This window comes from Dendronephthya gigantea, unplaced genomic scaffold, assembly GCF_004324835.1.
Source record: "Dendronephthya gigantea isolate DGI-Jeju-01 unplaced genomic scaffold, DenGig_1.0 000320F, whole genome shotgun sequence".
Taxonomy (NCBI): Eukaryota; Metazoa; Cnidaria; class Anthozoa; order Malacalcyonacea; family Nephtheidae; genus Dendronephthya; species Dendronephthya gigantea.
The window spans coordinates 99,907-117,633 of record NW_021163330.1 but is presented as its reverse complement, the minus strand read 5'-3'; the positions used below and the strand labels follow the sequence as shown (position 1 = coordinate 117,633).

The window sequence follows — 17,727 nt, the reverse complement described above, 5'->3', positions numbered from 1 at the left end:
ATGGACCCTTAATGTATGGTCCGAAGTGTTCTTACCTCCTGACAAGGCTGATATTGACCCGCGTTCATGGTCTTAACTTTTGTTCTTTCTTAGTATTGCATTGGCAGGAAAACATTTTAATCGGTGTTATTTCTTTGGTAACTTCTCAATAGCTAAACTTGATGAAGACATATTTCTGCCATGTTTAATAACCGAATTTAGCTGGCATAAAGTCGCTTCTCTTGTACTACATACTATTATTTATCTAAAGGCGCAATATGCGAGTTCCTATTGTGACGTATTAGTTACCAGTTTCCGACTGTCGCGGATTTCAAAAACTTTTGCCGTTAAAATTTGAAATTTTCAAACTTTATCGCTTTATTTCTCCGCGAAAACAAACTCAATTTCAAATGTGATTACTATTTTCGTAATCTACGTTTCACGGCGATTCTAATGAGATAAATTCCAATTTTATGACATGGGCACTTTAAGACACAAACCACGACAGCTTATTGTAGAATACTACTCACACTGGACCACCACGTTTGAGGTATCTTTTTCAGGTAGTTCAAACACAAACCGCGGTAGATTATTGGCTACTACGCGTTTTGATATTTTTTAAGGTAGAAGAGGGTAATTTCGTTTTAGACCAACCAGCAAGTCTGTTTAAATTTTCAGTAACCCAATCAGAATGCATAAATTACACTACTTCCGGTAAAAAGGTATATTATTTACCATTTTACATGAAGTATTAAAAATGTAAGCATCCTGATTGGCTTGGCCTAAGAAATGTAAACAAATATGGCGATTAGTTTGCCATAAGATTGCATGATAGCACACAACACCAGTTTACAATAATATTTTGTGTTTCCCAAAGGCCAAAGCTGGTCTTGCAATGAATATCATTGCCATAACAGTAATGCTGGCTTGGACACACAGCGTTGGAGCTGCTTGGTTTGACCTCTCAGAGTTTCCAGCATGGGCCGAAGCTGTTGACAACAATTCAACAAAATGTTGGGTTTAAATGGAATCACACACAGAGTACGGTAAGAGCTTGGAGAAGGTGGATTATTGTTAATTTAATGTCACGTAGGTAGGTCTTAAGTCGTATCAAATTTGTCCATTGCTTCATCCCAATGGCAATGTAGAAATGCATACTTTTTGCAACTAGAAAACCGTCTACCATCTGAAATTAATCGTCGTTTCCTTATTCATTGCGAATGTATCGCTAATAATTGTATACAAAATGGCAGTATTACTATTCCATGCTATTGTCATTGTCTATTGATATAGATCATTAGGATAAACTTCATGTTGTCATAAATATCATCGTGTATTGTACACATGGTTATTGATAATATTAGAATATTATCTCAAAAATACAAGCTGAAATATGCTTCTTTATTGCGAAGTTTTTTGAGGTCTTTTTCCGTCATTAACTAGAAAATAGAAGAATTGAGACTTTAGATGTGAATTTGTGCTGATATGCGCAAACAATCTTTAACGTTTTACTCTGTCTAATGTCAAATGATTTTACTCATCAGTGGAAGAGTACTGTCAGTTAATGAGTTAACAAAGCTATCTGTCAGTGTCTCTTCTTAACCAATTAGCTTGCAATGCACCCAGATGTGACCTACTTTATTATTTTACTCTGTCTAATGTCAAATCATTTTAATCATCAGTGGAAGAGTACTGTCAGTTAATAAGTTAACAAAACTATCTGTCAGTGTCTCTTATTAACCTATTAGCTTGCAATGCACCCAAATGTGACCTACTTTAGTATTTTACTCTGTCTAATGCCAGATGATTTTACTCATCAGTGGAAGAGTACTGTCAGTTAATAAGTTAACAAAACTATCTGTCAGTGTCTCTTGTTAATCCATTAACTTGCAATGCACCCAATTGTGACTTACGTTAAGATAGACTTACTCGAAGTTTTGCATTTGTTCCTTCGTGGTTATGAATACTACTGCAATCGCGAACTTTGGTGAAATTACTTAAAACACTGAAAATCATAAATAAAGTTGGAATATAATCAATTTCTATACGATAAAGCTATTATAATCGGGCAAATGATAAATCTCATTACTCAGTATAGGACTCGTCCACAATGTATCTTAGGCAATACCTTTTGCTAAATTTAGATTCTGCGATCGCGTTTTTATCGTAGCAAGGTCGACATAAAGCTTTATTTTTGTATTCGTAGTAATCGCCTTTCGGTTCTTCGTGTCAAGAACAACACTAGATAGAAAAATATGATTCTGTAATTTTTGGGTTTGATCTTTAATTATCAACTATATTCCTCTGTTTATTCTATAACTATCTTTCAGTTCTAAACTGTTCTTCCAGGTCGAGTAAGGATCATCTCTTATTGATCTAGTGTTACTACAGGAGGAAACCTAAACTAAACTAACTTTATTTATACTGGATAGCTCTATCAGTTCTAAACTTCTTCCTAGAGGACCAGTAAGGATCATCTCCTATTCACACAGTGTTACTACAGGAGGAAACCTAAACTAAACTAACCTTATTTATACCGGATATTTCTATCAGTTCTAAACTGTTGTTCCTAGAGGTCCAGTAAGGATCATCGCTTATTAATCAAGTGTTACTACAGGAGAAAACCTAATACTAAACTGGATATACAATTAAAAAGCTATCTTTCCTATGCCTCTACCTTATCTTTCTCCCCATTTCCAGTACATTTCATTCGTATTGACGTCACCAAGGTCTGGGGTCCTCCGAACGACCCAAGATATTTCACTTTTCTGTTTCGAGACACTTTGTGTTCGTATGTGCCAGGTCTGAATGGAATTTACAAAGTTTTTACCTTTTAAAGAACCTTAATTAAATTTCCTTGTTATATCGACATACTATATAGGTCATTTATTAATTAATTAAATATATATTTAACCAACCATCAATTAACAGTTTAATTCGGTTTGTCACTGAGACATTTTTCAACCAAAAAACTTACCCTGGCAAAACATGTTCCCGTGACTAAATTGAAAAAAAAAGAAAAAGTATAACTCAATAAATGAAAAAAATTACAATGCCTCAAGGCCTTGTTTTTGGCCTTTGGGGAATGTAGAAAAGTCCTGTATGTAGTTTGTTCGAAAGGCGTTTAGCTTATAAACGGTGGATAAGCCGACGTTTAAAAATACTCTCGTAGATCTTTTAAATGACTGGACCCACATAATTTATTATGCATTAAATATGTATTTGTTCAATAAATAGATGAATTGAATTGAATTTGTTTCCGATTTTGAACCTATGCACCTTTTCAGCTAAACGCCTTTTGAACAACCGGCTCCAGTATAGTAAAGACGTTTCCCTGTTGAATATACCACGTGATCTCGTGGTTTCATACATTAGCCAATCAGCGCTTAGAAGTCATAATTATCAAAATACTTCCCGCAGTATTTAATCGAACGTATCATTTTTGTTCTTCTCGTATAGTAGCCTTTTCATACTTACATTTGCGCTAACTGGTGGAAGCCGTGAAGCGCCTGTTTGGAATGGCCGAAAAGCGGGTTTAAATTCTCGTGGTTTGCCGTTGATTTCTTGATGGGTTTGAGGCCCTGGTGTGTCAAGCTACAAATAAAATTTGCATACGACAATTGAAATATATGCAAGACGCAACAAAGCTTTTATCTACGGCTTTGATAATAGCATGATTTGTCGCAAGATCCCTGCAAGATCTTGTCAAGATCTTATCATAACTCATAAGATCTGTCAAGTTCTTATCAAAATCATGCAAGATCCTGCAGAGATTTTGCCCTAATTGTGTATTATTTTAATGAATATAAATGTGAAATGGCAGCGTTTGTATATTTAAACGGTTCCTAATTCGTATAAACTCGTGTCCATAATTTTGTTTACAATTTAAATCAATACTTTCTGAACTGCTCTTTTTTTTGAAAATCTTTCAAAGCTTAGCAATCAATGGGCGAAATGCTTTAATTCATTGCGCGTGCTGGTCAAAAACATTAAAACAACGAACCTTTCTTTTGCGGGAAATCGACTACAAATATGAGCCAATCAGGATGGATTTTGTTCCCTAAGCAACCAATCAGAGACCGAGGTTATGCTGATGAGGTGATCGAGCCTCGAGTCGAATTCGAGAATCACAAGAAGTGATGGTTGGAAATTTGGAATAGAATTTATTGTCGAAATAGTTGTCTTAAAATTCGAGTCTACCGGAACAGAATTTTGATGAAACTATAAAAGAATATTATAGGAGGCTGTAGAATGCAATTACAGGTAATTTCAAGTAAAGATATGTCTATAAATGCATCTATATTTGACAATATTGAATTCGACAATATACTAGTCAATAGTCATATAAACAGTCTTCAAAATAACCATTGCTGATCGCTGCCTTAAATAAGGATTGGTTTTGCTCGCTTTTTACCGTTAAATCTTCTTAATTTTTGTTCAGTTTTGCCGGTCAAAGTTCCGGCAAATTTTTGCGCGTATTTTCGGTGTTTTAGAACTTATTTTTTAGGGCAAACGAGAAATTTTTAGCACGAGGGATATATTTATAATTTTCATTACCACGAAGCATGTATTTATATATAAAACTACAAGTTTCGTTCAGTTTGATTGAATTTCTTGTAGTTCAAACAAGCATGTATTAATAAAGATTTTTGAGATTATTGCTCCCCCATAAAGCATGCATGGTTATCGGTCAGTGGTTAATCGCTTTGTGTACGGCCTTAAAAACAAGAATATTACCGGTAGAGTTTCTACGAACTCTGGTGTAAAATTAATTTAATGGTTCTGATGCGGGAAGGCATTAGATAATCGGGGTTGACTTGACTTTTCAGTGAACAAATTTTAATCTGGGCAGTCAAATGTATTCCAGAAATTGCATATTCTCAGGGCTCAAAATAACAGTCGAAATATCAGCGGTCAAAATGACCGGTCACATTTATTTTAGCTCGGTCAAAATCGGTTTTTGACCGGTCACTAATACAAATAATTTAAAATAAAAACAAGAACAAAAAATGTTTTCAGTCATACAGATTCTTAGAGAGATGGTAATCAGTAAAAAACTATAAAACGACACTTTGTTCTCCGTAATCTTACATATATATAACTATTCTTATTCTTGTTTATTGTGAATTAACTTTCCAACGTATAACTCATGACGTCATGACAAACCTTATTCATGACGTTTATTCTGTTTATTCTAAATCAGACAGTTCTCTCATCAAGGAGTAACTGGTACTGCACTCAGTAATGTCAACGTCATTAACCTCCTCCATTGCTTCCTCGTCATCATTTTGCTCAACAGTTTCTTCTTCTTCTTCACTTGTGTCTTCGTCGACCAGTACTTTTGATTTCTTAACACATTTCCGTGCCTTATACTTTTTTCTTTTGGTTTGCTGTGGTCGACGTGATCTGCCTGATGCCCAAAGTTGCATCGCTGCTGAGGGATCATATTCCTCAAGAGTTGGACCTTCCACATTGATTCGCACGAGGTTGGTTAGCGTGTTTTCATTCAGGGATGCGCGTGAATCCGTCTTCACACGTTTCATCAAAGAAAAAAGCCTCTCGACTTTAGCGTTTGAAATCGGAATAGAAAAAAGAAGTTCTATAATGAGAAGGACCATATTCCAATCAACGCTGCGAGGGGAGTTGAAGATGCGATGCCACACTCGTAAATAGTGCGTACCGGAGGGATTAAGGTAACGCTTTGTGTAATCTATGAGGGAATGCCACTGCTCCAATAAAGTAGATAAACCACAATTCATACCAGCTTTTAACAACGGTTCTCTGAAGTGGTTTGAAATATCTTCAAGAATCTCGTCTGCGAATGACTCGTCTTCATCGCCGTCCTCCGTATTTCTTTCCCAGCCTTCTGTGTTAAGAATCTGAGCCGCCATAATCACGTGCTCGTTTTCAGAAACTTTCATTCTGTTATCCAAAGCTACTGTCATTCGCCTCAACAAAATATCTTTGGTAGTCTGTGCCGAGTCTTTCGCTGCCTCGAAGGAGTGTAATTGGACATTCTGGTAGGTATATTGTCCGTCAGCAAATTCCACTTTATCGAGCAGACGTTTTACAGTTGGAAGTTCTTCGAATTTTCTTTTCTTGAGCCGTTCCAGTTGCTTTTTTCCCTTGTCAATACAAGTTATGGAAGAGACGATGTCAATTTCTTCGTCTTGGAAAGCAAGCGACAAGATTTTCGCTGGAGCAAGTAATTCGATTAATAGAGCTGACAGGAGTGGGATTCTTGCTTGCTGCCATTTCTTTAGCCAGCCTTTAAATTTCTGACGATCTGCTGCTTTAAAGGCCTTGTCTTCACACATACTCTGGATATGCTGTACATATACTCCATATTTGTCAAGAAAGACCTGAAGAGCGTTGACCTTGTGGGATATCCAACGAGTACCTAAAAAAATAATGATAAAATACTGGCTGGGTGACTGGCTACGAGGCGGTTTAGTTTTGCCAAGGTTTACTCATAGAGTCAATTTTTTTAAAACAAAAATAAACATGTACAGCAAAAATAAAATAAAATAAGTAAAATTAATTTGACTAACCGGATGCTCTTTTGGGTCTCACTCCACCCTCTTCAAATTCGAATGTCTCGGAATATATTTTGTGAAGCTCTCGTAACTGTCTGAGTTTCTTGGGAGAATTCTCGTATAGGTAATATAGACGAAGCAACACGTCATCTACGTCGTCAAAGACAGTTCCTGCTAACGCATCCTTAACAGCAAGCTCAAGGCGATGCGCAACACACCAAACAAAAATAACCCATGGCATTCTATCTTTAAGAATACTGATAACTCCTTCTTTTTTGCCACTGTTTACTGCAGCACCATCAGCGGCAAAACCAATTAACTTTTTCTCAAAGATGTCGTTGGTGATAGCAATATTCCGAAAACTTTCCTTTATTGATTCAACTACTCCTTCAGCCTTACCAGACTTCAGGTCAGCCAAATTTAAAAACGACGAAACCACTTTCACTTTGTCACTTCCTGGTGGATTCTTGTCTAGATGTTGGACAAAAACAGCTTCTTTCTCAATTACAGAAGCATCCTCTGACGCATCAGATAACGCACTAAAAAAATTGGCTTTTGTTAGTTTTTCTTTGAGAATATCTCCTAAATCCTCACTAATGTATTTTATAAATTCATTGCAACTCATATCATTGCGATAAGAGCGTCCAACGTCAACTCCGTGCTTTTCTTCAAGATTTAGAAGTCTTGGAAATTTTGACAAGGGCAACTGCTCTTTGGCTACAAAGTATGCGACTTCAAATTTGATCTTTGTTTTAGTAATATCGCAAGCTGCCATGTTTGAGAGACAATCTGATACGCGTTGCTGACCCGCATCTTTTCCAGCTCTCACAAACTCTGCTCTCTCACTTAGACTTTGGGCTTTTTCCTTCTTTAAATACAAGTCTATCGCTTTTCTGTGTGGGTCTCCGTGGATATGGTCTTCAACATTACTTAGCCTGAGATTTTCTGTTCCGGTGAATGCCCAAGCTGTGGAAAAGTTTTTATATCCTCTCAGTTTCTCTGCATAACGTTTGCAGACATTGCAGTTCATACTTGTGACATAACCTGATTGGTCAGCGTTTATGACCAGCCACTCGCTCGCCATGTGTTTAGCTAGGTTAGTTCTCTTCCAACGATCAGCAGTAGAAACAGATAACTTTTGTCGTTTTGAGAGAGGCGTCGTCGATGGTGCTGAAGACAATTTCTGGCTCAACACAGTCACAGCGGAAGGAACTGGATTTTCATTATTTATAAGTTGCGATTTCTTTGACACGGGCGTCTTTTCAAAAAACTCTGAAAGCGTTCTTTGGCTTTGTTCCATAATCACCCCAATTCCATAAAAAAAAACTTTAGCAACGAAGTATTTGTATACGCTTGAAGATCTATTTTAAACATCAGCGTTGTATTTTAAATTATAAACAGTGCTTCCACTTTGGAAAATCAGAAAATCTTTTTTCCTCCTTATTTTCACTGAAAATTCCTTTAAAAAATTGTGAAATTTCCTTAACATTTCCTTCAAGCAATTAAAAGGAATTATGTTGAATATTTTCCGAAAGACATGAAAACTTGGCCGGTCAAAATGACCGGCATAGTAAGACAGTGACCGGTCAGCAAGTATTTCTGGCCGGTCATTGTCCGTTGACCGGCCGTTATTTTGAGCCCTGTATTCTGTTTTAAAAATGTTTAAGGAATCATAATTGCTTCTATTTACAAGCTTGCATTTATCGATTATCATGGATGAAATATCGGCCTTTGTCAGGCGAGATTTCAAAAGCATTTGCTTCCAATCAATACCAGTAGCTGAAATATTGGTTTTGGAGCATATGAAATCTGTTTACTTACATGTAATGGTTTCTGAAATCTTTCGGCTGTCCTTGCACCAAGTGAATAGCCTTTCTTGCATCCCGGACGGTGTTCTAATTCATATGTTAAGGTGCTAACCTATGAAACAAAATTGCAAAAAGAAATGGTAATATGTGAGATGTACTATAAGTATAGTTGATGATCAGTTCATGGTCACACCTATGGGGTGTGGGGTATAATTGCCTCACCCACAATTACAACTTGGAGTACAGGATTAATTAAATCCTGCAAAGATATATATTATATTCTGCAAAATCCATAAATGTGTGGACATTAGTTTCTTATGAGCATATAATTACTCCGGCGTCAGCGACGGAGTTGAAAATTCGCCCTGGTTTTGTTTTGTTGTTGTTTTTTTTTTTTTTTTATTTTTCGTCGTCGCAAGTCTGAATGGCGCGAAAGATTGTAGTATTTAAAATGTGTATGTAACCGTATTTATCTACGTCCCAGTCTTATCTGCTAAGAGTTGTGGTGCACAGCTTTGGCTAATTTTCCGATGCGCGATTCGATTTCGCTCGCATGATACGGCAATTCCTCCAAGAGCAACAAATAAACCGTTCTTCTCACGCTTTTCGACTAAGTTTAGATTGAATTGGGGTAAGAATATATTTAATACATGTAGATTTTGGTCCTATTTTAATAATATCGCTGCTATTTCGCCGTTTAACAAGATGATGTGGTCGTGTATGGGCGCGTTGAACGTCGTAGTTTGCACAGGATTGAACATTTAATATAACTATATAAGCGCGAATTCCAAAGGCAAAGTGTAAGACAAAGCGAATATATCATGTGGTTTATTTACATTTTTGAACAATTGAACTTCTATACTTTTTAAAGTACAATGTCCTTTTGAATTTCGCAATCGAACATTTAGGTTCGCAAGGCATCTAAATGCGAATATGAACTGTATTGTTTATGTTCAGAAGCTCTATATTGAAGACGCATGGCACGTGCGCCGGAGTTAACGCCAGAACAGGCGTCTTGTTATATGTGAATTGTCAAGACTTGGCTACATATGAAATTGGGGATATCTGTGGTGGTACCAAACTGTTTCGTTAATCAAGTCCTAAGAGCTTTATGCAAAGTCTGATTTATAATACTAATTACCTCATCATTGTTGTAACGACCTGGTCCGAGGTTCGGTGCTCTGGGTATTTGCAGCTGATTACCAAATCTTGTTGGTGGAACTTTTAGTGGTAGAAGCTCACGATCTAGCGTCGTGCCAAATGCTATAGATGATTTTCCTTTAAAGAAATTAAGAGTATTGATCAAAGTCAGCATTATTTACAACATCTATCTCAGAATGTCAGGATTAATTCTACTGGATAGCTCTATCAGTTCTAAACTGTTCTTCCTAGAGGTCCAGTAAGGATCTTCTCTTATCCATCTAGTGTTACTACAGGAGGAAACCTAAACTAAACTAACTTTATTTATACTGGATAGCTCTATCAGTTCTAAAATGTTCTTCCTAGAGTTCCAGTAAGGATCATCTCTTATTCAGGGGCGTAGGAAGCATATTTAAGTTGGGGGGGCCATTAACGTCTAGGGCACTTATAACAAGAAGGAAATACTTCATGTAGGGAGATTATATCCACTTGAGTCATCGTATTGTTAATCGCGGTAGCAAATTCAGTGCGGGAAGTACGACTGTACAAGTTCGCTATTTTTCATTTTAGCCTAAAGTTGAATTATATTGTTGCGTTGGCATAGACGTTTCCACAAAGAAAAAGGGCACTTTTTTCTGTGATTTTTAAAGTTGGGGGGCTATGGCCCCCTTGGCCCCCTCGGTTCCTACGCCCCTGCTCTTATTGATCCAGAGTTACTACAGGTGGAAACCTAAACTAAACTAACTTTATTTATACTGGATAGCTCTATCAGTTCTGAAATGTTCTTCCTAGAGGTCCAGTAAGGAACATCTCTTATTGAACATCCAGTGTTACTACAGAAGGAAAACTAAGCTAAACCAACTTTATTTAATATAGTAAATAGCTCTATCAGTTGATTCAGTTCTAAACTCAGTAAACTATTCTGGTTTCCTAGTAGTTCAAGACCGATTTATTGTCTTCAACGATAGCATTACTTTATATTAAAGATTGTTCCTACCTTCGTCAGCACGGGTCATTGCTCACACGAACTCCCGACAAAATCTTACTTCACGGCAAAAACCAACAGTTTAGTTTTAATAATTTTACATTATAATTTTCTTCTTTATGTATAAATTGTGACAACCACGATTGTTTTTGTTGACGTTTTGTTGCTATAACAACGAAGGAACGGCGAGTTACGAAGCCGATTTCCGAACGCCCGAAGATATTCCCGCGGGTTTCGTGGATTTCGCGTGTAAGCAATATGAGGGAATCTTCCAGAGATTTAAAAGCAAAGTCGGTGAAGTTTTTCGCTTTTAAAACATAGAAGATACCACGTTTGCAAGTAGAGATCATGTCTTAAAAAAGATTAAGGTAAATATTACACTCAACTACCTGGAATATATCCTAAATACACATTTTAAGCGGACTTTGTGATCGAGAATAAAACAATGCAAGACTGATGCATGAATCGTGCTAAACCATGCCTAAATGCAAGGCTTACACGAGGCTAAAACGCTGCCAGGATATATTCGACTGGTCGCCTTGAATTTTAACAAAGCGTAAGGATTTAATTGTAGTAGCTGGTGGTCTAATTTATGGCTTGTCTAAATGAGACTAAATCTTTATTCACTTTGTTCAAATATTGGTCTTATAACACACATGAAGTTTGGAGAATATTTTGTTTATACTTATTGCTGTACTAAGTCGCCATGTTTAACATTTTATTTCAGCTCTTTTGCCTTAGTGAATTGATTTCAGGACCTGCATTGATAGCAATTGTATAACTGAAGCAGCTATCCTGACAAAATATGTTATTATGAATAAATAAGACAGTGGACTATGTGAATTTAATCTATTTAGTTTTAATTAATATTTGTTTTTTATTTCACTATCCAGTATAGATGGGTTCAGCGAGGTCAGCACTGAGACGAAGTCTGCGTGGCCCAGTGCAGACGCAAAGGCAGATTGATAAAGTTTTGGATGGCCAACCTTCACTGGCACCAAAACATGAAACTACAAAATACTTGCTTGATAATGCAAAACAAGGTAAGGATTGTTTGACTTTATTAAAAGTTAATTTTGCCCTGATGCCCCATTTTGTCATTGTATAATGATTAAACCTTTTATCATGTTCAATGATATTTTACATGTGCGTTAGTGAAAGAGTAGGTACTATCAGTTAATGAGTAAAAAAACTATCTGTCAGTGTCTCTTGTTAACCCATTAGCTTGCAATGCACCCAGATGAGGCCTATTTTAGTTTTTTATTTTGTCTAAAGCCAAATGATTTTATTCATCAGTGGAAGAGTATTGCCAGTTAATGTGTTAACAAAACTATCTGTCAGTGTCTCTTATTAACCCATTAGCTTGCAATGCACTCATGCAGATGTGACCTACTTTAGTTTTTTATTCTGTCTAATGCCAGATGATTTTACTTATCAGTGGAAGAGTATTGTCAGTTAATGAGTTAAAAAAAACTATCTGTCAGTGTCTCTTGTTAACTTATTAGCTTGCAGTGCACCCAAATGTGACCTAATTTAGCATTTTACTCTGTCTAATGTCAGATGATTTTACTCATCAGTGGAAGAGTATTGTCAATTAATGAGTTAACAAAACTTTCTGTCAGTGTCTCTTATATGTTAACCTATTAGCTTTCTATACACACAGATGTGACGTACCTTAGTATTTTACTCTGTCTAATGCCAGATTATTTTACTCATCAGTAGAAGACAACTGTCACTCTGTCAGTTAAATTGAGTTAATGTGTGAAAACTATCCATGTATAAAATTTAGAAAACCAAGCCAAATTTGATTTACATAGCAAGAGAAGTGAAGAATATCTACAGCTCTTGAAAGAAATCCGAGTGGACTCGGTTGACGTTCCTGAAAAGGTGAGCATGTTTAACTTGTTTATTTCTGCTTTTGCTATGAGTGTAAAAATGTACTCACTTTTCCCATCATAATTTTTGAAGAACAACCCTCAGCCTGAAGAGGAATCCTTGTCTCTGGCGACAGCTAGAACAAGGCTTAGCACTAATGAATTAACATTGTTGTTTCAACTGCGAGTGAAAACCCCTGATGAATGGAAAGCAGAGAAAATTGCATCACATTTTAAACTGTCCACAAATTCAGTTGAAAACTTGTTGAAATACTATAGTGATTTTAATGTTCATGTTGCCCCAAAAATTGCTGAACCTTTGGAAGAGATTACACATTAAATATTAGCTGTGTAAGAATTATTGTATACTAGTGTAAGGTAGTATATATTTTATCAGTTGTAAACTGTTCTTCCTAGAGGTTGAGTCAGGATAATCTCTTATTGATTCTGTGTTACAACAGGTGGAAACCTAAACTGAATTAACTTTAGTAAACATTTCTAAACTTTTCTTCCTAGAGGTCCAGTAAGGATAATCTCTTATTGATCCAGTGTTACTACAGGTGGAAACCGGGTGTCCCAAAAAAAAGTACCTATTTTTAATTCAACATAACTTATAAACGAACAAAAGAATTACAATCAAATAATCCATGTGTAGTTGAGTAATGTCTAACTTAAAGTTTGATATATTGCATATGAAGTTTGAGCGAGTAGTTTCCGAGATATCCGCGTTTAAAGACACGGTAACGTTTTGAAATGTGTCAAAAATCGGCAAAAAATGGCTTGTTAAACACAACAATCCGGTATCTACAGGGGCAATTTCCTGGTCGACTCATGAGTAAACGCGGCGATTGGCCACGGCCTCCACGCTCCTCTGACCTGACGGTGTGTGATTTCTTCCTCTGGGGCTATTTAAAGCAGCAGATTTGGGAAGTTCCTCATGACCAACAAACTCAAAACTTGGGAGAACTTCGCGAGGCGATTGTTAGGTCATGTCGCAATTTGGACGCCCACATGATTCAAAGGTCTTTTTATGGCATGCTGACACGGGAAGAAAGTGCGTTGCTGCTGGTGGACATGAATTTGCAGATGAATAAGAAAAAGTAAAAAACAATTTAAAAAAAAAAAACAACTAAAAGATAAGTTACAAGACACCATGTTACGAACTGGTATTGTTAAAACAAGTTTAATAGGCCATTTTTTCCTTATTTTTGACAAGTTTCAAAACGTTGCTGCGACTTTAAGCGGGAATATCTCAGACACTATTCGTCCAAACTTCATATGTAATATATCAAACTTTAAGTTAGACATTACTCCACTTAATATGGATTATTTGTTTGGTATTCTTCAGTTCGCTTACAAGTTATGTTGAATTAAAAATAGGTACTTTTTTTTGGGACACCCGGTATATATTTATATATATATATATATATATATATATATATATATATATATATATATATATATATATATATAAAATTTTTATTTATCATGGATATTTCATTGCGTTTTGAAGTAATAGAAATGTATATTTGATATATTGAATATATTATTTTGAGAATACTTTAGAAAACATCATAAAATTATCAATATACGGGGGCTTCGTTTGCTTGATTATAAACATATACATTTAGTCATACTTGTTGAGCACAATTTATTCCCCGTGATATATCTTGCACGTGTTTGAGTCGTATTGGCCGGTGATATTCCAGAAGTTTTACGAGGAAAGTTAAAAGTATAACTTTCATTCGGTTCATTCAACAACAAAGGAAATGTTAACGTACAGGTGCGCTCAAAAGTTATTGGACACACAGTTTTTTGATTATTTTTTTGTCTGGTGGATTTGGTCGGATAATAACAACTTATTTTAACACAGAATTTGAAATAAAATATCCTAATAACAGAAGGCAAGTTGTTAAAAACAGGAGTGAACAATGTTGTGCTGCAACCTGCAAACAGTATTTTTAACAATGTTGTTGAAACTTGTTGAAATATCGATGCTGTTGCAACTTGTTACAACAACATTGCATCAACACTGATGATTCAACAAGGTTCAACAACATTGTTAACAATACTATTTATGGGGTGCAGCAGAACATTGTTCACTCCTGATGCAACAACTTGATCATTTTTTGGCCGTGTAGCTTTGAACAACCGGCCCCAAGTGTATTCTGAGTTAAAGAAGTTACTTGTCTTTAAGTCTATACTTAGCCCCTGTCCTAGGAGAATAAATGCGCTTGAATAATATCACAAGTATTCTGTTTTTATAAAACGCTTCATCAGAAAAATTCTGTTGAAAAAGAGCTGTTGAATATCCAAAATGCAGAGAATCGGCGATAGAAATATTCTTCATCTGAAAATATAGTGCATTACGAAATATATGTCCTGAACCGCGCAATTTTTTCTTACCAAGGGGGACATATTCATGATGAGAAAATTTGCCTGATATTTAAATGACATTTAAACGACAGAGTTTAATTGGGTTTCACAGATCCTAGGTATCCTTATAGGATATTAGCTACAAACAAGTTCAACTGAAACACAATTTCCTCTACCTCACTGGCGTCTGAGTTGTGCGTGAGTTATTTGAAATTAAGCCTATACTTAAGGCCCTGTTTTTACACGGTGCAAATTTTCTTGCAACTTGCAATGCAATTCTACTTTTGAGAAATGTATATTTGGGAACAACGAAACTTTTGTGTTTCTTACACTTCATGCACTTTTCTTCTGCAAGACTCTTCACTAATTTACATTTACATTTAGCTACACTTCATGCACTTTTCTTCTGCAAGACTCATCACTATAATTTACATTTATATTTAGCCGCTTTTAATAATATCACAAGTATTTTGTTTATGCAAAACGAAAACGTAGCTACGTGCGAAATATTCAAAGGGGAAGTGAAAAATAGAAATGTACGTTTTCACGATTAAACCGAAATAAAATGCAATTGCTCCATTTAAACATAATTTATCAATAATTTCTATGCATAAAATTTAAATTTAGTCAAGGCTTCAATTCAGATGGACACAACGCTAGCGCTATAAATCATTAAAGGACCAACCGAGACACTAAACACGCAATAGTTCTGGGATAAGAAGTTGTGAGATACAAGTGCTCTAAATATATTGCAAATAAGGTCCAAGTTACCCCTTATAGACTCGTTACGGCTTTTTGCATGTAGTTTATTCCAGTTAATTATGTAGTCCTGTTTAAAGACTCTGATGTCCTAAGGGGTCGTATATCCCCATGTTGGACGTCCTCAGGGGTTTAGCAGCTGCTCCCCAGTATTGGACATCACCGAAAAGATGTCATAGCATAGATAATGAATCCTAAAAGGCCAAAGGGGTCATTGGTCCCCATGAAGGTCATTAGGTATAGACAAGAATGCATGTATAGATTTATGCAAGTCTATGGGGGTAGAGGGTGACCTTTGGGAGCACTCCATCACCCAGAACCAATGTTTATTTACTAAAAAATACATTCAACAAGATGTTTTCATTAACTATACGAGGGAAGGTAGAAAGTTCAAAGGTGGGTACGGTAGTACCCTGATATTCTCTATATGGGCTATTAGGTAGTACTCAACATAAGAATATTTACATGATTTATTTATTTATTTTATTTTTTTATTCCTTTCCCTACGGTTTTATGACGCTAAAGCGTGCACGTTGACGCAGCGTCCGGTCAGATTCCGCAATTTTTATCCGAAATCTTGTCTCGTTACCTGAACTTGCTAAATAAACTGGCTAAAACACACTATAGAAAGACAAAAAATCAAAGTTTTAACCGCCAAACTCGAACACAAACACTATGATACTGTATGCAAAGCAATATACTAAGCTCGAACCTTTCTTCTCAAGTCATTCACGTTTGAAATAAAAGAAAAAAAAAGGATGAGAAATCATCCAGTTGTAAAAACCGACAGCGGGTTAGTATTGTTAATATAAACTGAGCCTACGTGAATGTTTTGTTAACCATGAACGAGAAATTTCAATATTGAAATTTCGAGTCCATTGTATGGTCGGCAAGTGCGTTTATTTTTAAACAAAACAAGAACATAAAGTCTCTAACACTTTTAATTTACAATTTGAATCAAGGGCGTAGAAGGGGACGAATATGTAATTGTCCGCTCCCCCTTTTTTATACCATAACGTCTTATCTAGGGTATATTAATTAAAAAAATCCTAACCATTATCATATGCATTAACTAATCTATGCAAACTGAGATGTCCCCCCGCCACTTTTCGGCATAGATTTATGCCCTTGAATTCCGAGTTATGAATTATGGAGTTATGGACTTATACCGAGTTATGGAAATTAGCAGCGGGGAGTGGGGTGGAATCACGGGGAAAGTCATATATTTTTCAGCTATCAAAAAGGGGAGGGTCAGAAAAAAATGGGCCATATAATTCTCTGATATAAATCGCCTTTTGATATTACAATGGCAACTAGGAAGCACGATCAGACAAATATAAACAAGGTAGAAACTATAAATTGGAAATTTAGACGAGGAGCTTTGTCTTCATCTTTATCTCCATCACTACCACTGCCACCATCATCTTCATCATCACTTTCAGAATCATTGTCATCTTCATGATCATATCATTGGCAGGCAGAGGTTCTGGCAGGTACTCAGTTATCAGGTCCTTTGGTGCAACGGTTAAGATCCCTTTCTCAAAGGCATGCTTCATGTATAGAAGCTGCCTTCCCGATAAGCTGCAGATTCTCTCTGTCTGGAAGTCAGAGGACTGATTGGCTCCTCGTCTCCAGACTCGTGGTTTGGTGCAACTGTTTTTATCAATTGCCTACAGTTCATTTCATAACGTTGTTTTTTTGCCTTGGCTGCCTTCCTTCTATTCTGTTTTTGTTTGGGCTTTCTTGAATGGGGCTTATTGAATGTAGTCTTGAATAGACAGGTGCATTTCTCTTTTTTCCCTTTTAGTTCATCGATCACACTTGTCAGTTTATTTTTGAGAACATTGATCTGTCCTAATTGTGTTTCCAAAACTTTGTGCAAGCGTTTCAATTAATAATTGATTGCAACATTGAAAAACCAAGCTTCGCTGCAGGCTGTCGTTTTTAAATAAACTACGATTTTTTAGTATGGTTAGCATCTCTGCCTCTCGAGGTCTGATGTTTTTGTTACGCAAGCAAAAGAAATAACCCTCAAGCAAGCTCTTGGAAAAGCGCTTTACCGCTCAAAGACCATAGCTTAGCAATAAATAAGCAGAAAATTTGAATTTTTTTTCAAATAAGAGACAACATGCCTTTGTTTGCTCTGCGAAGCTGTTGTGCGCGCGGAGATTGTTTTAATTAACATCAAGCACGCACTCACATGACCAATAAAAACGGGAGGAGGGTTGTTGATTGAATGCATGGATTATTTATAACTAGGTTACCTATGG

The 17,727-nt window shown here is 36.2% G+C and overlaps 2 protein-coding genes across 2 annotated transcripts; one reads left to right on the top strand and one right to left on the bottom strand.

The window, feature by feature from the left end:
- Positions 1 to 1,071: 1,071 nt before the first annotated feature.
- Positions 1,072 to 10,577, bottom strand: LOC114541903 (protein pitchfork-like). The gene is made up of 10 exons (XM_028561699.1): positions 10,461 to 10,577; positions 9,465 to 9,601; positions 8,337 to 8,435; positions 3,457 to 3,573; positions 2,957 to 2,979; positions 2,657 to 2,783; positions 2,612 to 2,615; positions 2,108 to 2,201; positions 1,909 to 1,984; positions 1,072 to 1,418 (listed from the first exon to the last, which is right to left on the bottom strand). The coding sequence occupies exons 1-10, from the start codon at positions 10,477 to 10,479 to the stop codon at positions 1,353 to 1,355; spliced, it is 762 nt and encodes a 253-aa protein (XP_028417500.1). The 5' UTR covers positions 10,480 to 10,577; the 3' UTR covers positions 1,072 to 1,352.
- Positions 10,578 to 10,691: 114 nt separating this feature from the next.
- LOC114541905 (NADH dehydrogenase [ubiquinone] 1 alpha subcomplex assembly factor 4-like) lies at positions 10,692 to 12,894 on the top strand. The gene is made up of 4 exons (XM_028561700.1): positions 10,692 to 10,816; positions 11,342 to 11,491; positions 12,238 to 12,335; positions 12,417 to 12,894. The coding sequence occupies exons 2-4, from the start codon at positions 11,347 to 11,349 to the stop codon at positions 12,660 to 12,662; spliced, it is 489 nt and encodes a 162-aa protein (XP_028417501.1). The 5' UTR covers positions 10,692 to 10,816; positions 11,342 to 11,346; the 3' UTR covers positions 12,663 to 12,894.
- Positions 12,895 to 17,727: the final 4,833 nt, after the last annotated feature.

Bases quoted from the DNA above. Each gene is read 5' to 3' on its own strand.
- LOC114541903 (XM_028561699.1), bottom strand. The intron at 3,574-8,336 runs GTAAGTAAACAG...TTTTATTTGTAG, and splicing joins GATTTCAGAAACCATTACAT to CTTGACACACCAGGGCCTCA. The intron at 1,985-2,107 runs GTATTGCCTAAG...TATGATTTTCAG, and splicing joins GAATCTAAATTTAGCAAAAG to TGTTTTAAGTAATTTCACCA.
- LOC114541905 (XM_028561700.1), top strand. From the start codon at position 11,347: ATGGGTTCAGCGAGGTCAGCACTGAGACGAAGTCTGCGTGGCCCAGTG. The intron at 11,492-12,237 runs GTAAGGATTGTT...TATAAAATTTAG, and splicing joins GCTTGATAATGCAAAACAAG to AAAACCAAGCCAAATTTGAT. The intron at 12,336-12,416 runs GTGAGCATGTTT...TAATTTTTGAAG, and splicing joins CGGTTGACGTTCCTGAAAAG to AACAACCCTCAGCCTGAAGA.